We start from the raw sequence: 21220 nt of genomic DNA, 5'->3' as shown, positions 1-21220 counted from the left end.
AACAAAGATTAACAGAGCCTTATCCAAAAACTATTAAACCCAGCAGGGGAACTTTCACTGATGCAGTGCAGTGGATCCTTAAAGGTCTGTACATTAATTCTGAACAGGGTGAAATTTTACAATCCTATGAAATAGTGATCTGTTCTTTGCTTAAAGATCCTTTTCACTCTGTACCTTAAAGAAACCAAATCAATTTGTAGCTCTTCATAAACAAGCAGATACCATGACAGAGGTGGGGATTAGTGTGTCTCTTCGGGTATGCAAAAAGAGGACTCAAAGTTCCTCTACTGATCCTGACCCTGCCTGTCAACTTTAGCCCAGGGACCTGGCTATTTTGAAGTAGTCATTCTTCAGTATTTCTTATCAAAAAAAGTTGACAAGGTTCAGAATATTTATTCACTGAAGCTAATGATTGAGTTCATGAATGTGGTTGAGTGACCCAACTATTGGAACACCTTAATCTCATCTGAATGTTTTTTTTTCTCTGTATAATTTTGGTCTGTAATTATATTTCAACAAATGTAGCTGTTCCCATGTAGTGCTGTTTAGCAGGACACTCTCATAATAATGCTAATTTTGATGCTCTTTGCACCACATGGTGGCATACATTTGTACAGTTAAGCAGGACTCATTTTAAATAATGCTCATACCAGATTGGAAAATCTTCTGCTTTTTTGATGTTTAAAATACACAACTGAATGGTAGCATCTGATTCCACACTTTTTAAAGTTAGTTTCTTTGTTTTAAAGATAAATAAACCTCAAAAATCAATAGCAGAAGAAAACTATCAAATAACAACAGGACTTCAAGGTTTTAATCTGAAATGGGTGGTAGCATGGGAACACATTAATTTTTTTTTTTTTTTAGAAAATCTTCCTTTTTTTTTAACTAATATTAATTATATGACTGCCTTACTGTCACAGTATATGCCACAGCATATGTCACAGTTGAGAGGGCCACAATACACAGTATCACCATACAATTTCAGAATGCTTCAATGTGTATAGAGTAACACCAGACCACTTCAGAAGGCATCAAGTGTCTTTCTTGTTTTTTAGCCCAACCTTTTATACCCCTCATCATTCATGCATTGCACCTGTGTGCCCTCTCCACCTTTTTGTGATTGGTCAGTGCTTCTGGCCACTCCATGTCCCACTACCTTCACTATTATTCACCTGTCCTGCACAGCTGTAACCCACTGGCAATGAGGCTCAGCTGCAGCCTCACTCCCAGTTACCACAAACTGTGTACCTACAGCTTACCACTACTAGACAGGGATCTATTTTTCTGATTCAAATTTTTTGTCCTTCTGCATTGTAGTTGTTTCCCTTGGAACTGGTTTATTCTCTAAGAGGGAACATCTTGCATAAAAATATTGTTTAGTACAAAAAATTTCTCTCCAAACAGGCACAGGTTATTTAATAAATCCTGTCCAGTTAAATGTGTGGCTTTTTTGATTGGGCTTAATTCAATAAATGTATAGAAGAGTTTGAGTTGCGCATTGCCTTATTTTTCAGAGATATGGCCCAGGTGAGAATCTACATGCTGATGGTATGGGTTGGGGTATCTTATGTGGCCCAAGAAAAAGCAAGGTCATTTAGTCATGTAGAACAGGTCTAAAGCAATCCAGTAAATGTAAGTGTGCCTCTGTGGTCTGATTACTTCACAGTTCAGACCAGTGGAAGTTCTCAGAGATAATTTCTAAAAACTCTCAGCCAAAATGTACTCACCAGCTAGATGATAAAAGCATCATCTGTAAAGAACAGAGCCACAATTGTATTTTCCAAGGAGCCTTGAGTGGTCTGTGAGTATTCTCCAGATCAGATTAGATACACTTGTATTCAAAAGCAAAAAGCTAAGTAAATTCAAGTGCTTCTAAGGAAGTGTGACCTGCGAATGTTATGTTTGGCACTTCATAATACTTTTTAGATAAAAGATAAACTAATGCTATAACAATAAAAATAAAAGGTCATATAGACCCTCATTTAAACCCTAAATAGGAGAATGGTTCTGCTAGTTCTTATTTATAATTCCAAGACATACATAAACCCCTGTTGGCTTGGCTATTTTTTTTTTTAAGTCCTTCACTGGTGGATATTTTCACTGTGCAAAGTCCCTTTTATTCCAAGAGGGATGTGTTCTCCGCCTGTTGTTGGAAGAATGAAACAAAAGCAGGTTTAGCAGATAAAGGTGGTTAAGAGTAGAACAGTGTGGAATGTAATTCTTGGATGAAGTGAGACTTTATAGTGAGAAGTACTGCGAATAGGGAGGAATAGTGCCTCAAAGAAAGGAAGCAGTCTGAAACAGGATGAGAAGCAATCGAAGTTGGGAAGATGGTAGGAAGCCTCACATAACAAAGCTAAGAAAAGAGAGAAAATTTCTGTCTTTATACGAGAAATTTGGTAAGTATATTTTTAAAACCCTCCCTGCAACTGCATCGGCCAGTGAACCTGCAGTGTGCAAATACTTGGCCAGTCAGTGTTTCGCTCTTATGAACTGGCCTCTTAATTTTAGAGGAAGCGAGACTCCCTTGGCAAATGTCCTAATGCACAGTGCTCCTGTACTGTTCCATTCACTGTCCTCGTTGAAAGGAAAGGTTTTAACTTGATTTCTGTAGAAGCAGGACTGGCAGTCCCAAACCTCACATGGATTCTCTGCACTGAATTTAGCTTTGCTTGGAAAGGGTAGCCCCAGAGTACATCTCCAGAGAGTTTTGTGGTGCCTCAGCGTAGCTGAAACACCACCAATTCTTTGAAATTTATACAACTTCCTGATGATTATCCATATTTAAGCTAGACTTAGAGTTGCTAATGCCTTGGTTGAAGGCTTTCTTTGGTGTTCAGTGATACACTTGGAAAGCACATCCAAGCTTTTCTTGGCAGTTAGAGCTCATTCCATCTGTTGCACCATGGCAGATACAGCAGCAATGAAAGATGTATTTAAAAGAATATAAATCTGGGAGGCATTTCCTTAAGAATAGGGAACAGGAGCTGACTTACACTGTGATGAATGGTATGGACAGTGCTTCCAAGTCACCAGAGCTTATTCCATGGATTATTTAGCTGTAGCTGATGGTAGCATGAGCACCTTGAGACAAGAGGTTTCATAGAACCCTAAAAAGTGAAAGTTGTATTCCATGAATGCCAGAATATCCTTCCTTGATGTGACTGTTTTATCTGCATTGTGAATTATATATATGGAATTTGTGTTGAACGATAGTGCAGCAGCAGTTTGGATAAAGGATTTTAATCATTTGTGTCACGTCACAAACGTGACGTGATACACCCCAGAGATTTGCAAGGAATTTTCCTTCAAGTCACATTCAGAGCAGTCTTGTAGCATTAACCAAATCTGAAGTACATTATTCACAGGCACCTTCACTTTTGGAGCAACAGGCTCCCTTGAGCTGATCATGTGGACATGGGTTTACAGCAGATGAAACCTCCTTCAGCAGACTTCACTTTGTGAAACTTTTAAAATATCACTAAATCTAATAGAAAAAGTGTTTAGAACTAACATTATCTTAATAGTTAATGTTTTTGGAATTAAATTAGGCTTCTGTTTGACATGAGAAAGACCCCTCTCTGGTTCAATACATTTTGTTGAATTCTTCCTTAATTATATTTTATGATGCCATTGTATATTTTTGCAACTATAGAACTGGTTAATTTGTTTTGTTTTATTTTTTTCTCTACAGCATTGCTGTTCTACTGGACTTTAGCTTTCATAACTAAAACCATCAAATTTGTGAAGTTCTGTGATAATGGGGTTGGATTTTCTCAGCTTCGATTTTGCCTCACAGGACTCTTGGTTGTACTTTATGGAATGCTATTAGCTGTAGAAATCAATGTCATCAGGGTGAGGGTAAGTAACTATGCTAGAAGTCTCCTTCTGTGGTTTTTATTGGGGTTTTTTGGCGTTATTGGTATTTTTTTAAATTCCCTTTTCTAGATACTTGGTGTAAAACACATTACTAAAGGAGAAAGGAAAATCCAGTTAGAAATAGAAATCTGTTTGACAATCAGGGGTTAATACTGTTTTACTAGGCAAGATGAACCTGTAATTTCAAAAAATGGCAGACTCTGTAATTGACAATTTGAGATTAATTTCATCTGTTTGAGTTTGCTGTATATTTTTTAATTATTCTATTTCAATCATGAGAGCCAAGTATTTCTGGTGCAAAAGACTGGTAGAAAGGAATTGCCTGCTCTATCAGAGAATATCTTAGACACACAAATAGCATCTCTCATTTTCCAGGAGACAATCACAATAAGTGATTTATTTGGGCTACTAGGGTTTCTCCCAGCTATTTTTTTTCCCTCTGCAGTGTCTGCACTTATAATCTAAACTGAGACTTTGGAGACTGCTGGATACATAAATTCCAAAGTTCCCTTCAGCTGGCACTCACCAACTGTGCACAGAAATTAAATTTAGGATGGAAAGAAATATTCCCATGTGATTTTTTTTTGCTGCAGCACCAGTAGCTCCATGTTCTGAGCTAAGAAATGTGAAGCAGTGTGGTGTGGGAGATGAATCCCGGAGATAACCTCAGGGCTGTCTCTGAGCTCCTGTGCCCCATGTTGTGCTGCCTGGAACTCAAAACAATGCTGGGACTGTCCTGTTTAAATAATTGAAGAGGTCAATTTTCTCAAGTGAAAGGACAAGAGGAGATGGACTTAATTAGTACTAGGGAGGTTCAGATTAGTTATTAGAAAAACTTTTTTTTACTGATACAGGTACAAGGGAGTAAGTTGCCCAGGGAGGTGGTGGAATCACCACATCTGGAAGAATTCTAGAGGTGTCTGGAGATATGGTGTAGGGGTGATTAGGGTGGTTCTGGTTTGGTGGTTGTACTGAGTGATCTTGAAGGTTTCCCAGCCATGATGGTTCTGATTTTGATTCTGTAAGGTGGTTTGGTTTTTCTATCCTGTAAGTATGCAAGTTTTTGCACCATAAGCAGAGTCATAGTGAATGATAAGAATTACTTATTTCTAGACTGGATGCCTCTCATTATCTTCAGTACCTGAGGAAACTGGATTGCTGTATTGGTTGTACTTGAATGTCTTTTAAGAAACCAAGACTAATTAATTGATTATCTGCAATGTCCTTATCTGTTCTTTGTGCACTTGTATTTTCTATGCATTCACCGTGATTCTGCTGGCATTTTTCTGGATTTCAGAGGTATGTTTTCTTCAAAACTCCTAAAGAAGTTAAACCTCCTGAGGACCTCCAGGATCTTGGTGTCCGATTCTTGCAGCCCTTTGTGAATCTGTTATCCAAAGGAACATACTGGTGGATGAATACATTCATCAAGACTGCCCATAAAAAACCAATAGACTTGAAAACCATAGGCAAGCTTCCCATTGCTATGAGAGCTCTGACCAATTACATTCGCCTTAACGAGGCCTTTGAAGCACAGAAGGTATGCAAAGCATGGAATTATGTCTGTCTGCTTACTCATAGCTTGTGTTTTTCATTACTTTTTATCATATAAGCATGACACAAAGAGATATAAACAGAAATGATGCAAATAAAGTATTAATTGGCATAGCAGTTCATATACCAAGAGACTACATTCTGAGCTGGACCTTGTACAAATCATGAACTTTCTCTAATCAAACATGTATGTCAAGCACATTACTGGTTAATGTGTGTAAAATGTGTACAGCCTCTATTTTGATGTGGAAAGTAATCATGGACTGTGTTCACTGAACATCATTATTCCTCTTAATAAGACCCTGGAAACATTCAGTTACACCATCTGTATTAATTAGGCCTTGCAGGGCTATTTTTTTTGCTATGTTATTGCAGTTACAGTCTGTCCATAGGAGAGTTCAAGGCTGAAACTATCTTGGCTCAAATTGATTTTCACTCCTTAGTGGGAGCTGTGTGTGTATGGGATTCTAAGAGAACTTGTTTGCATCCTGCCAAAGAAGTGTATGCTTCCAGTCTCTGTGTTCACCAGAGGACAAAAACCTGTCACTTCCCTCCCTGTTTTTTTTTTCCTTCCTCAGCAGGCCACAAACAACACACTTACTTGATCTCTATTAAAGGTAGGAAAGAAATCACGGTTCTTTTTGTGGAGAGAAGTGCAATTATTCCTTGGTTCCGACTCTACAAAAAGAAACAATAGTTGTAGTTCCTCTGCTTTCTACCTGAGAGATTACAAATGCTTGTCAATGAATTAAAGCCGGTTTATCAGACCTGAGGTTAATGTATAACATAATTCTTACTAATTTTAGTTTAATTCTGACCAGAACAAAAGATCATCATCTCCCCAAGGCTCCAGATCCATTTGGCGTGCTCTCTGCTGTGCTTTTGGAAGACCCTTACTTCTCAGCAGCACGTTCCGTATCCTGGCTGACTTGCTCGGATTCGCCGGGCCGCTCTGCATCTCTGGGATTGTTCACAACGTTGGCAAAGGAAATAACACCATCCGCCCACAGGTACTGTCAAAATGTCACCAAAAGAGAGGAGTCAAAAAAGGGATGCTGTGACTCTGCATTGTTTGTCCTCAGTAAGGGAAGTGACTGCGCTGTGTCTGTGCGTGCTGGCGGTGCCGGTGTGAAAGTACTGCCTGATACCCACTCCTGTGCTGTGGTGGAGCACGTCCAGTGCAGGGCAGCAAAGGTGGTTAAGGTGGAGCATCTCTTGCAAGGACAGGCTGAGGGAGTTCAGCCTCGAGAAGAAGTGACTGGGAGGGGACATCATCAATTTATACAAATATCCAAAGGGAGATTTGACAGAGGACAGAGCCAGGCTCTGCTTGGTGCTGCCAAGCAATAGGACAAGAGGCAATGGGCAGGAAACAAAGCACAGGAAATTCCACCTGAACATGAGGAAAAGCTTCTTTGCAGTGTGGGTGACTGAGCACTGCAACAGGTTGCCCAGAGAGGTTGTGGAGCCTCCCTCGTTGGAGGTACTCAAGAGCAGTTGGATGCAATCCTGTGCCATGTGCTCTGAGAGGACTCTGCTTGAGCAGGGAGGTTGGACTAGATGACCTCCGGTGGTCCCTTCCAACCTGATCCATTCTGTGATTCTTCTGGGGGCAAAATATGTGAGCCATGCATCTAGTCAGCCTTGCATTCTGGAAAATAACCTCATTCAAGAAAACAGTGAAGCATATCCAGAACCCCATCAACATCATAAGGAATTTAGGTGCAATCTTGACTAGAGATTGAATCAAATATGTAACAGAGTGCTTTCCAGAAAGGAAAAATGTGTTTTTGATAGGCTTGGCTTTGCATTTCTAAAAAATGAAGGATGTCTAAGGGGACTAAAGCAGAGTTTTGCCATCATCATAAAATGCCAAGTAATTTAACTGTGACCATGCATTCGCTCTAGTGCCTTTGGGGATGTTAGTTTGAAAGATCTACTATTTTTAAAGGATGTTATTTAAATGAATGATCTCCAAAAGGAAGCAGACATATTTCTTGATTAACTAAAAATAAAACTGTAACTCAGGAAGCATCTTTTCATTATAAGGTGAGGTCACTCAGGTTGGATTTCTATGAGACAGATCAGTTTATTTCTGCAGCTCACTTAGTGTCTGATATAAGACTATTTCTAAAGTCTGTTGACACTAATGGAAATATACCCATTCATTTAAGTACGCTTTGGATTAGGTCCACTGTAAATATTGAAGTCCATTAGCTGCAGTGCAGAAAATTTAACAAAGGCCTCAAGCTAAAATTAACTGTTTGTCCATTTTGCAACCCTTTTACTAATATTTTGAAACTTTAATATAGTAAGTAGGTTCAACGGAAACCAGTTAAAGCAGGAAATGAGAAAATTAAGACTATAGTACTATGTTGCAGCAAAGTATTGTGAAAGCTCTTGAGCTCTCCTTTTCAGTAATTTGTTTGGGACACTGTTTCAGCTGAAATTGTGATTTGACGTAATTTACAGATTACCCTATTTAGTTTGCCTTTAAAATTGTCAGCTAGTGCTTCTCTGTGAAAAAGCAAAAGTTAGGTATGGTCCAGATAGACCCTCAGCAGAACTTTATCCAGCCTGGTATCCTCACTCACTAGCTAAGCAGTAACCTTACTGTTGTCATTTACACCAATTTGTGATCACCTAACAGCAATATTCACCGATGATCATAGTCCACAAGTGACACTTAAGGGTGTATTTTAACTTTGCTTATCTTTTCCTTATGTTTTGACTTTTTTCTTTCCTCTGGTAAGGTTCCAACTACATTTAAACTTGAAAATTGATTTTGCTGGGTGATGTGAAATATCTTTCTAATTAAGTGTTTCTATTCAAACTATCTGGAAGCAGACTAGGGTGTTCAGGAGGGCCACCTTGTATGTTCATATACCTAGCCAACTTGCTCTATTTTGGAAAGAAATACACGAACTCTACTACTAGGAATGTTATATCCCTGCTTGTAATGAGTCAAAAGAAGAAAACCTTGCCTTATAATTTGCCCCTGTGAGCCTCAGAGGTGTGAGAAACAAGCTTTCTAAAATGCTGCCATATGAAGGTAAAGATAAGTGGGGGGAAACAGTGTTTGTGCTTGATGTGCTGCTGAGTTTGAGGGCACTGGAAAGAGTTGCCATACAGTAGGACAGAATCAGATAAGCAATATAAGTTGCGATACAATGGAGGGTGTCTTTTACCCATCTCTTACCCAGCTACATCTTAAACATTTAGATTGAGATTTTGTAATGAGTCAGCTGTATCTTTCAAAGAGAAATTCTCTTTGTGAAACTGGAGGCAAAGAGATAGAATAATTTTTCTATTCCTCAGGTCCTTTGTGACAGATATAACCCACCATGGGGCTGTAACTCAGATCACATGGGTGTCACAGGCAGTATTAACTGCTCAAGTTAGTGCTGTAGTTAGTCAGAGCACGACAGTGTCTTAAATTCTGTCATGCTCTTCATGTTTATTTATAACTCCAGTATCAATATTTATGGCCACCCCAGAACATTCCTATGACATGGATTTCTCTGAGCGTTAATCATTTCACACTGAAGAAGAGACTGACAGAATGATAACCTTTATCATTTGCTGGTAGCATCTTCCATGCTGCATCGTTAGGATTAGCAGTTCCAGTATTAGGAGTGGCTGCTGACATAACACATTCAGAGATGCAGCAAACTCATTATTTAAAAAGTTCTTGAAGTCATAGGACCCAGTGTAGCAAAAAGCCCAGTATTGACATTAAGACTGTGTGAGTCTAGAGTCTTTGTGAATTTCAATAGCAGCTTTTTGCTCAGCCTTTTACTGGTTAGAACAACTTTTAAGAATTGGTGTTACCCTGAAGTTTTCAGGAAAGTGGGACACTGAATATTCCCAAAGCTATTTCTGAAAATAAAACATCTAATTATTTCTGTCAACTTCTTGAACAAGGTTAGTTGCCTTATATGTGAAAAGCTCAGGAAGTGTTCAGGTATTTCTGCTTCCTGCAGGCTGACAAGTGTGTGTAGAATTTATTGTAGCTTAAATGCAGGTATGCTCAGTAAGCCATAATGCCCTGATAATTCATCTGAGGCTTGGCAAACATCTTGCTATCAGCAAGTGTGTGATGTTTATGTATGCATGCTCTTCCTCTTTTTCTCACAAGGCATTTATTAGAAGAAAGGATGAGAATATTCATCTCCCTTTCCCTCCTTGGCTATTATATAATGTTTTGATGGGAATCAGTGCTGCACCAGAATGTCATTGCTAGACAATCATGACTTGTCAAACACAGTTGTGGGAAATAAAAGTATTCTTTTACATACAGTAAAAAGTGGTATTAGCTGCAGAGATTAGCAGTACTGGCCAGATGTGTATGGCAGACAGCACTGAAAACCTGAACTTGTAAGACTGTACATAATCTGGAAGAGAAACTAATTTTTAGTGTACTATAGACTATTTGTAGTATAAAATGCTTCTGTAGCCTGAATTTCTATGGGAAATCCCTTTAAAATCCCTTTAGGGTGCAAACAGATAAAATAGCAGTTAAATATCTCTTTATGTGAACTATAATTGCTGGCATGTACTGTAATTGTTCATTTTTGCCCTTAATACAGATTTTTAAAGCTTCTTCCTTTTACATTCCTTTTCACCTCTGCTCCTCTTTTCTTCTTTGCTTTATATCTCTGGCACTGATTGGACCCTTTTTTTTGGTTCATTTTGCCTATTCTTTTTTTTTTTTCTTTTTTTTTTTTTTTTTTTTTTTTTCTGGGCTGATTTCCTTGTCTCAGTGATTTGAATTGGCCCAGGAAGAAATCCAGTTAACTCCCCAGCTAGTGCACAGTAAGCAACAGAAGTGTGCAGGTTGGAGCAACCAGGGTATAAATAAGAGTAAGGAGAAGTTTATTCCTTTTCCAGCTGGCTCAGGCAAAAGAACAACTTAAAAACCTAAATTTTGCCTCTGTATGAACTTACCATATGGGGGTTTTATGAAGTTAATTGCCAGGTGCAGATCAAATCTAATAAAATGTACAGACACTGAGAGTTTGTGAAATACAGCTGATTAAGTGTTATAGCAGTTGTGAAAAACTTCAGCAGCAAAGAAACCATGTCGGCAAAAAAAAAAATGTGCTGAGCAAGGGATAGAGCAGGAGTGTAAATGGCAAGAAGCCCTCTGAAAGGTCATAGAAGGAGTCAGCTTCCTAATTTTGCCTTTAATGGAAGCCCAATTCAGCAATCGAAGTTTTGAAGAAGCTAAGAGGAGAAAGAGGATAATGGAGACATTTTTAGTTACAGAAGGCTTCCCATGGTGAGCCAGCGTCTCAACTTGTGGCACCAAAGGTGTCAGCTTGTTAAATATAATCAGAAATAAATGCACTGTTTTCCCTTTGAGCTGTAGACATGCTTCAAAATGCACTTTGGTGATCTCATGAGCTTGCTAGAAGGTAATGACCATATATAAAAGTGAATGAGATGCTGCAGGCCAAAATAATTTGCATGGTTCAAAGAGTTTTGGGGTTTTTACAAGTTCTGAAGGTCATTTTTAGTGTTCAATAACCTGAGGTGTTAAAATAAAGAGAGTAATTTTTCCCAAAGGATGTTAACTGTTCCTTTCTGATGATGGGCAGTGCACATTTTTTAATAAATGACCATATGGAGTTATAACTCAGTGTCCTAGAGTTTTGGAAGGATATCAGAAATTCTATAAACATAATTTTGCATTTAAATGAAGCTTACTGAGTTGGCATGTTATGAGACTGCTTCTTTGAAGTTATAAACTGTGAGGTTTCAGACAAGGTTGGGAGCACTTTCAAAGTAATAAACTGTGATTATGTCTGCTTATTAATTATGCAAATTACCATTGCACCTGATTTCTAACTTACTTTCTTTTTACAGACTAAAATTCTTGGTGTTTTCTTTATTTCATCACAAGAGTTCCTGTCCAATGCTTATGTTTTGGCTGTACTCTTATTTTTTGCCCTTCTGTTGCAAAGGACATTTCTGCAAGCATCATATTATGTTGCTATTGAAACAGGAATCAACTTGAGAGGTGCAATACAGGTACCTAATATATTACTAATTAACCTTTTCACACCCTCATCAACATGTAGTTGTAAATATAAATTATATAGTTGTTAAATTCTGAAATGCTTCTCTCCTGAAATGTATTGAATGTACCATTCCTGTTAAAAATTTTGTTAGCCCTAAATTCTGTTTCCTTTGCATCTTATTTTGATGGTTTTATATAAATGTTTATTTTCAATATCCAGTGCTTTATTTCTTCTTGCCTCCAAGCAAAAATTTGCTGACAGTAAAACTGAATGTAACTTTTGAAGCAGTTTAGGTGTGATCTGTACCTCTCCCATTTCAAAGGCATTTTTTGGTAACATCACATCCATGCAAATAAAACACCTTTAAAATGTATTGCAAATACATTTTGGACAGAAGGATAGGTTGTATTCCCAATGCATGAGGAGTGTTTTATTCTATGGATCATGCCACAAAATCTGCCAGGCACAGTGGAGTCTGTAAGCACTGAATGCAAGTCAGAGTGCAGTGTCAGTCTATATAGCTGACAACTACAGATCAAAGTTTGATGTAGCATACAAAGCTCTGTGCCTGGAAATGAGACAATTTGGTGTAAGATTACAGTGTGGGATTGCCAAAGGCACTGACTGAAACCTACCCTGTGACAGCATGAAATCCAGGCTTAGTGTAACTTAGAAGTTGCACTATTTATCCCCTGAGCTGCATGGATCCTGTGGGGAGTCTCTGTGATGGATGGATGCTTTCAATAGCAGCCTAATTGTTTAATTCTCTTTTGATCTTACACTTGGAAGCACTTGTCAGCTGACAGACTTCTGGTTTCCATCCATTGGTTTTACCTGATTAGATTGAAGTAGAAAAATTCTACAGCAATAAAACTTTGATCCAAAAGTACCAAAAAAAAAAACAAAACAAAAAAAAAAAAACATTACTTGTATCAAGTGGAAGACCTGCAAATGAATGAAAAATACAAGGACCAAAGCAAGTGCAATAGGGGAATAGTTGGAAAAGAGTGCTAAATAAATTTTATTTTAAAAAAGCTTTGTATTTACTGTTCTGAATAATAGAGGTCCAGATAATGCCAGTTAGACTATTCAAATTGGAAAATTTTTAAATTTTTAGTCAGCACTCTAAGCAGCAGATCAGTGTAAATGGCAGTCTCCCTGCCAGTATTCTTATACTTGTTTTCCTATGTTTTTTTCTTCAAATATTTTCTCTCCTCCTATCCTATGTAAATCTGCCACTGTTCATTGTGTCCTATTTGATTTTTACCAAACTAGCTGATAAAAGTATGCTTTCATTATTCTGTACTATGTTATTTTTATACCTGGTGCCTGATTCTGCACTGAGGCAGCTGCTTAATTCAGTACAGAATTGTACCTGAGACATTCACTGTCTGTGAATTAAACTGCGTAGTGGAACTGAGTTCTCTAAGCAAAATGCTGCAATGTTCTCAGCCAGGAACATTGTGCTGAGGTTGGATGGGACCTGAGTCAATTGCCTGCAAAAAATAACAAGGATTATAATACATTAAGGATTATATACTGAAGCTAATAATATCTTAGTTTTCATTACAGGAAGGGCACTCTGTGGAGATGCTGGAAGTGTAAATCCAGCAAATAAAATAATGAAACCTTTACTGACCAAAAATGCCAGAGAACCACATTAACTTGATTAACTATGAAGTTTCTAATGTGATTCTTAGGCATTTTTGGGCAGTAAAGGTTTCATTCTCTTATTGATGCACAGGGATGCAAAAAGGGAGTACTTAGACAACCACAATGCAGGTAACAGCACTGTGCTTTGTGGAAGTGAGGAATAGTAGCTTTAAATTGAAAAATAATGTGAAAGGACAAACTTTATTCTCATCACTCAAGTTACTGGAAATATTGTTTGCTCTCAACATGCTGGGCCTGGGGTTTAGATGGAGCCTGAAATTTCATTTTGTTTCTGTATGCTAGTACCTTTTGATCTCTCTTCCAGACAAAAATATACAATAAAATCATGCAGCTTTCAACTTCTAACATGTCTATGGGGGAGATGACAGCAGGCCAGATCTGTAACCTGGTTGCCATAGACACAAATCAGTTGATGTGGTTCTTCTTCCTCTGCCCTAACCTTTGGGCTATGCCAGTACAGGTAAGGTGATTGAATGTGCTTTTGTTCTTAATGCATGTCAGTCTGTAGGGGTTCATTGCATGTGAGCTTTGTGAAAGTGGGGATATTAAAGAAGTTAAAAAATAACTTGGAATAAAATTTCAAGCTATTAACATTTAGAAATATTGTCTGTAATAGATTCCAGATGTGTGACTGGATTTTAAGTATTTATGATGGTATTAGGATCTTGGCTGCTGCCAAAAATGCTCTGCATTTGTAACAATTTATAGGGTGCAGCAGGTTGCAGTGCATTCATTTATTACATCAGGGAGGTTAACTGGAAGATATTGCATTCATTTGTCTTGCGAATCCCAGCAGAAGCAAAGAAAAGTAGCATAAATATGATTATATAGAGTTGATCCTTTGGACATTCCACGAAACTGCTGCTGCTTTTTGGATGGCAAACTCCACAGTTTGTCATTGTTTTGGAGGCTATTCTTTTTTTGTTATAACATATTTGTTATGCAAAATGTTTTTTCTGCTTTATCCTCTGGTGTCTTTGGCCTCCTGTACCTAAACAGCAGTCTGATCCCTTCAGTCTCCTTTCCAGCTTGGATCACCTTACACTTCTATTGAAGAATTTCCTGAAAAAGCTGACAGTAAAACATGAAGTTTCATCTGATACTCAGTACCCTGCAAGTCTTCCTGCAGGGTACTGAGCTGCTTCCAGTTACTTGGTGCACTTTTGTTGGGTGTGCTTCAGTGCTAGCACAAACAGAAGAGGCAGTAGAGTTTAAATTCACTTACTGGTGAATTTGGTATTTTCTAGACGTCTAATTTCGTCTCAAAAGCATGATAAAAACTTCATTGTGTTCATGTCACAAAGGCAGTCTGGTTCCAGCACCATACAGAGGCTGATTTTGCTGGTGTGAAGTCAGAAACCTGCAAGTAATCTATCCAGCAGCTTGGCTTTTTGGTTGCTTGCCCTTGCCCAAAATTTAAATGGTTTTCATGAGACTGTATATGGACACCAACTGGCAGATCGTGTTTCCAGGCAGTTTGTAATGTGATTTTAGGGGTGTTGCTTAGGAGTTTGTGTCCATCAGGATCTTATACTAGTGATTTTCTTCTGTAAGATCGTAAGCATATAAGAAAACGACACTGAAAAGTTGGGAATGGGAAGAAAAGCCAGCCATTCAGACAAGGAGTGAGGTGTTAGACCGCTGGCCATCAGGACTTTTTCTGAATATCTAAATAAAGATATTTCCTAAAATTGAGTGGATTTTGTAATTGTTCCTGTTGAATACATGAGGTTTTTGTCAAGCTGCTACAGATCAGCTGAGCAGCTCCCCTTAAAATCAGGTCTTCAAATCACCTGATCTTGTGATAAACCTGATTAACTTCCTAACCTGTGGGTGAAAAAATGCCTGATTTATCAATTTGCCCATAGAGTATTCTAGCTTCTATTCCTCACTGAGGAAGATACTTGGGGAGGGGGCAATGTAGGTAGTTTTTTATTGTCAGTTATAGTGAGTCTTTGAATTCATCTTGTATCCTCTTGTGTAGTCTCAGTCTTGGAGTATTTATTCTCTGAAAAAGCAGTAAGTGTCCTCCTGAAATACTCTGAATCTTCACACTCTGGCCACATGTTTGAAACCTGCTGTGTTACCACAGATAGTATCTCTGGTAGTGGGGGTAGATTGCTTCTGAGACTGCAGTAGGATGTGGAGGAAGAAATAATTTGTCTGAATCTCTGATAAAACTTGCTAGCTCCACGAGACTTGTACAAAGCCTCAGATGAGGATAGTGAGTTTATTAAGGTGTAAACACTCAGCAGTTTACTAACTGATGGCTTCTTTTAACTGTGCTTTCTACACATGTGGGATGTAGAAAACCATGCCTGTTAAAATACTGAGATTTAAGGTGATTGTGGCCATGTTTAGGTCACAGTGTTGTTGCATCATGCAGTATAAATGCATTTTTCTCTTCCAGTGCAGTTACTCCTGCCCAAGAGGTGTGAACTAGTTTTTCTGATCTGCTTTGGAGGAACTTATATGGCAGTTTAAAACATTTTGCTTTCTAGAATTAAGGGAGGGTGATGCATATATCAGTTATCATCTGGAATTTTTTCAGAAAGCAACTTGACTTATTTTTTGGCATGGTTTCCCTGAAATTATGGCTGGGGGAGGAAAAATGGGAACCAGATTATTTTAAAGTGGGGAGGAAAAAAATTATCAAGGAATATGTCCTAATGTTGATGTCTAAATTGCAAAAGGGATGATAATTATAATGAAAATTAATTGAGAGGAAATATCATATTAGATATGGTTACATATTGGCAGTTTGGTAATAATTTGGATGTCAGAGTATTTTCATCCCTTCTATGGGAAGCACAGTAAGAAGTCAGTGGTTGTAGACTGCTAAAATATATTGCTGAAAAGCTATGGAGAGTCAAGAAGAGTCCACCCCCTTAATAATAATGTCTAGAGTATCAATTATTATAGACAAACTATGTACAAGCTATCAATTTCATGTACACTTATTTTCTAAGACCTCTGGCAGCACAGTGTAGAGAGTGCTTTATTGCAACTGAGAATTAATCCAAATCCATTGCATATTCTGTAACAACATTTCGCTCTATTGGGCCAGAAGTCACAGACTCATAAAGACTTCCTGACAGTCTGCAGAAAATAAAATTATATTTGCATTAGAGTTCCCGCTGCGATGCTCCTTAGGAGATGAGGACAATCAGTGCTGGAGCGTGCTCCTGTTTTGTGGGTGGTGCACTCCTTGCCAAAATCAGTGAGTCACGTTGGCCACAAAGGCTTCTTCAGAAGGTTTTTCCATAGCTTTCATTCAGTACCTTGTTTTATGAGGCAGAGAAAGCAATTACTGGCTGCTTGAAAGATGGCTAATACTGCATTGCACAAACTCCATTGTTATTTAAAACAGGTTTTTAATTGTTTTGTAGCTCTTAGTCTAGCAATCAACATTTCAGCATCTGCTGTAGATTTTATAATAGCCATTCATGACAGGTTAGGTTTTCTATACAGTCCAGATAATTTGAGCCCCATCTTTGCTCTGACTGGAGTCAATGGGTGCTTTATCATTGCCTTAAGTTACTGTTTGAATGTTATTGAAATCCATGAGAAGAGGCACAGGGATGCCAGTCAGTTGAAAGATGCCCTCAGTAGGTTTGGCTTAAACCCTGGGAGCAAAATGGGGACTTAAGAAGGCCTTATCCCCATGCCTCCATTTGATAAACACCCTTGTTTGATTTCATTGTGATTATTAAAAAATCCTGTATTCTCATATCTCTGGCTCCTTGGTAGGGACAGCTTACACTTGTAATGAAAGGACATTTGTTTCTTTCAAAACTACCCACAAAGCAGTTTCTGGCTGAAAGTATTTGCCATCCTCAATAAATAATCAAGACAAAATAACCAAAGCTATTGCTGAGCTTTTCACTCCTGATATTTATCTCTGGCAGAGAAGAGCTTTGGGATTTTGTTGAAAGATAAGCAGTGTTTCATTACACAGACTTTTTTTTTAAATATGATTTTTGCCTTCTCAGGAATACTGGTGAGAGCCCTCCCATCTGCCAGATACTGTCCTCCAGAGCTTAGATATTATCTGTGTACTCTCTAGTCTTGATTCTGTACTATGTGATGTGAGATATAATTATGTTCAATAAGATTTCAGCTCTTTTCAGATACAGTTCTTCACTTTTTTTTTTTTTCATACATGTAGGTATTTCAAAAGTTTGTCTGTATTATCACATTATAAAGAAGATTAAAGTGGGATCATTTTTAACCTATTGGAAACATGGGATTTTTATTGCAAAGACTGACCCTCTCAGTAGCTTGGATGAGGGTTGGAAAAGCAGCTGTGAACTCGTAACTCTCAGGATCCAGCTGGGATAGCTTTATCTTTGTCTATGGGAGAAGCTGATGTTCTCTTTTTAGAGCCAGGTGGTCCCATAATGTCCTTGATAATCAACCAGTAGGTTGGGAAAGCAGGAAAACAGGGACTCAGTGTTTGTTCTGCTGTGCCTTCTCACTGGTCAATGCTTTCCTGCATTTTGAGTGTCCACAGTATCTGCCCATGATGAAGCAGCTGGGAGTGAAAAATCTTGATCTGTAAAGACCAAGAACATTTTGTGTGATGGAGGAGAGCTCTGACAGGTGTATCTGGCAGAGGCTTTGTGTGTTTTGTTTGGCTTCAAACAGTCATTAATTTCCTGACTTCACGTGGAAGCAGATTGTTCATTTACTCATCACTGAAAGATTTTTTTTTTTTTTTAATTTGCAATTTAACCTTGCCTCTTACTTAGATTTTTGGTGCATTTACAATGGGGCTTTACTTTCATGTCAGTGCATATTTTCTTAGTCAATACTGTGGCTCATTTTGAGAGTCATGTTTTAGTTTAGTTCAGATGTAGAGAGACATCAGAGGGTTCCTAAGAAAAAAAAAAGTATTTTTTCTCTCTGTGCTTTAAATTGATAGAAATGTGGAAACTACAAACTCCTTTTTTTCATGTAAACAGCTGATTCATATAAATGTGTGGAAATAGGCATATGACCATTGAGCTTTGAAATGATGGAAGACTGTTTCTGTGAAGGTTATGAGAGTGTACAAACATATCACAAGTAGTAGATAACGCACTACGGAAATTTCCAATTATTGGGTTTTTATAATTAAGGGAAATGATGTATGAAATTAACTTTCTATCCCTGTGTCTTCTGATTGATTTATCAGCTTAAACTTTTAAATACTTAGATTTTCAATGTTGCAGATTGTTCTGGACTTCACTTCGTGACAATAGTGATAATTAACTTTGGTAGCTTGTATATATTGTTTGTGTTTATTGAGCTGCTTACAGTAAACCCTCTCTATCCAGACTGTGGCTTTCTTCTAGATTCTTACTTATCCAATGACAAAGCTTTTTTTTTTTTTTTTAACACTGTTTCTCTAACCTTTTTCAAAAGTAATTTTCTGTCTGGCACTGTAGATCCTTAAAATAGGTCCTCGCCAGTTTATGTCAGAGATTATCTGAGGTGATTATTTTCAGTGATATAATGTGTTATTTGAAAGTATATTTAAATTAAATTTTATTTAAAGGTGTTTTTCTAAAATTTATTTACTTTTAAATAAAGTTCTTTTAAACAGTTTTGAGTTAAATTACAGAATATGAATTACAGAAGATGCACAAACCTGTAAAACTTTCTTTTACTGTGCATAATGGGGAGAAATACAGAAACAGAAATACAGAGAATACCCAGGCTGGGGAAAGGAGCACCAGTTGGGTGTCTGGGTCCCTGAGAGAAGCCCTAACTGATCACAGTGGCAGTGATATTTGCGCTGAACTTGTGACATTTGGGCTGCCTCTAACTGCAGCTGCTGTTGGTTGAACATTGTCCCTTACCCTGAAACTGGTCTTTGTGTTGCATGCCCCTAGTCAAGCCAAGATCTTTCCCTCACCTTCTTTTATCCCAACAGATAATTGTAGGAGTTCTTCTGCTCTACTACCTTCTTGGAATCAGTGCCTTAATAGGAGCAGCAGTAATCATAGTCCTTGCACCTGTTCAGTACTTTGTAGCCACAAAACTCTCACAGGCCCAGCGAAGCACATTGGTGAGTGTCTTCAAACTAATTTGTGATCTAAATATAATTTCTGGTAATTATGCATTGGTCTCTGTCTTGGAATTACAAACTTAAGCATGGATGTTGACCCAGAATTGCTTGTCAACAATTTCATAGTTTTCAAGAATGTGAGACTGTAAGTGTAAGCAGTAAATACCTATTTTTGGGGGTTATATTTTTCAGCAAGTATGGTTCCCTAGGAGCAAAAAAAACTTTAAAACCTTCTAATTACAAATGATCAGTAGTCATTGACTGAAGTAGTTCTGGGCAGTGCACAGAGCTGTTGAGTTTTGTGTCCAAAGGGAAAGGAAGTAGGAATCCAAACTTGGACCCTAGATGTGGAAATCTATCAGATTTATTTAAACAAACTCCATGCAGTCCTGACTCCCATGGTGTGTGCCTCAAGCGGGGAGCTTAGAGGTCTGCTAAGTCACAAGCTGTTCCTTGATCCCTCATTTGCCTTGTGTATCATTTGAATCACCTGCATCACTGCTGACAACGTTACCTTGCTTCATTGGCATTCCCATGCCCAGCTGCTCTGGACCTTATTGCCCCTTTCATCAACTGTGGCACTGCCAAGGAAGCCACAGGAACTTGTCATGGAGCCAGAGCTAGCTGAAATCTCTTCCACCACAGATCATGGGTAGTGAGGAGAGTTATTTGTGCATCTTCCTGTGTGTAGAGGAATTCCTTTCCATCAACAGTATGCACCCTTCCAGAAATGTGGACAGCATTCATTCTTACAGCATCCAATCATACAGTCAGCATCACCTGGAAATTCCTGCAGATGGGAGCAGTGCTGTTTGTGATGGAAATGTCTGCGCTGTGCAAGGGGGCTGCTTATCATTTTTGTGTCATCCTTATGCTTAGGGAAGCAGTGTTTTTATTGTACTCCTCAGGTAAATGTGTGTGTAAATGTTGCAGGAGTACTCCAACGAGAGACTGAAGAAGACAAATGAGATGCTGCGGGGCATTAAGCTCCTGAAACTCTATGCTTGGGAGCACATATTTCACAGCAGCGTGGAGGAAACCAGACAGAAAGAAATGACTAGCCTCAAGTCTTTTGCCCTTTACACCTCCATATCCAGTAAGTCTGTTCCTTCACCTTAATCCACTGCTCAGCTAAGTGCTACTGAATTATTAGCTACTAATGAGTTTACCATTTCTCTGTCGAGATTATTTCAGTTGCTTTGGGCTCTGATCTGTACTTCTCACTTTCCATCTAGTCAGACCGTGCATTTAATTCAGTAGAACTTTGCTTGTATGGGAAATATGCCTAAAAGAAAAATGAGTGCTTCAAAGAATTGACTTTTTCTGGACAAAAGCTTTCAAGGGACAAATGTTTCACAGGCTATATCCAGCCAGCAATATTCTCTTCTAGAACACAGCATTTGAGAGGAAGCTGATGTTGAAATTTATTTGTTGAGATTTTTTTTCCTGCATTTTGTACAATTCAGAACATATTAATAATGTGTGACAGGCATTGTCTTTGCACAGGAGCTCCAACACATAATATTTACATGCTCTTACCCAAAACTTGGATTTCTTGTTAAAATAAGTGATTCTTAAAACCATTTCTATATCCTGGAAAGAAAAGCATGAGTATTCTGGCAATTTTTTCATTCTGTATCCAGATTCTTTCCTCTCCTGTTATTTTTCAAGCTGCTTTAAGACTTTATTGTGTGTTTAAAAAGACCTAGAGCAAATTGAACTCTGTATTTGAGAAGATTATATGCAGTACCTATATAATTGCTATGGTAATATTTTAGAAATAATTAGCAAAGTCACACTGAAGAATATATAATCTGTGAGATAATAATGAAATGGATAATTTTATCAAGAAGTTTTTGAGCACTACTCGGTACCTGTACAAATACCTCCTGGGATAATAAGGAGACCTTGTTCTTGTGATCACATAAGAAATGTACTCTTAAGAGAAATATCATGATCCCACTGAATTTAACTGACATTAAATTGAAGTATTCCTTGTCTTCTGAGACCAGAATTTCTCTCTGGCAATCCTAAG

General features: G+C 38.1%; 1 protein-coding gene across 4 annotated transcripts in view; it reads left to right on the top strand.

Moving 5' to 3' along the window:
* ABCC8 (ATP binding cassette subfamily C member 8) overlaps positions 1-21220 on the top strand; it is a 74615-nt gene that overhangs the window by 6426 nt on the left and 46969 nt on the right. For 3 of the 4 annotated variants that reach the window (XR_004368033.3, XM_030273845.4, XM_072929689.1), the window contains exons 4-10: positions 3698-3864; positions 5180-5422; positions 6243-6446; positions 11305-11469; positions 13438-13593; positions 19051-19185; positions 20119-20281. Coding sequence is in view for 3 of the 4 variants with exons in the window: in XM_030273845.4 (XP_030129705.4) it covers positions 3698-3864; positions 5180-5422; positions 6243-6446; positions 11305-11469; positions 13438-13593; positions 19051-19185; positions 20119-20281 (1233 nt within the window). In the remaining variant the exon portion in view is untranslated. The remainder of the gene's footprint in view (positions 1-3697; positions 3865-5179; positions 5423-6242; positions 6447-11304; positions 11470-13437; positions 13594-19050; positions 19186-20118; positions 20282-21220) is intronic. The other variant, XM_030273846.4, reaches the window with a different exon arrangement.

The sequence above is a fragment of the Taeniopygia guttata genome, chromosome 5 (genome assembly GCF_048771995.1).
Source record: "Taeniopygia guttata chromosome 5, bTaeGut7.mat, whole genome shotgun sequence".
Lineage (NCBI taxonomy): Eukaryota > Metazoa > Chordata > Aves > Passeriformes > Estrildidae > Taeniopygia > Taeniopygia guttata.
Note: the sequence above shows the minus strand (reverse complement) of the source record. Positions and strands in the feature narration are given on the sequence as shown.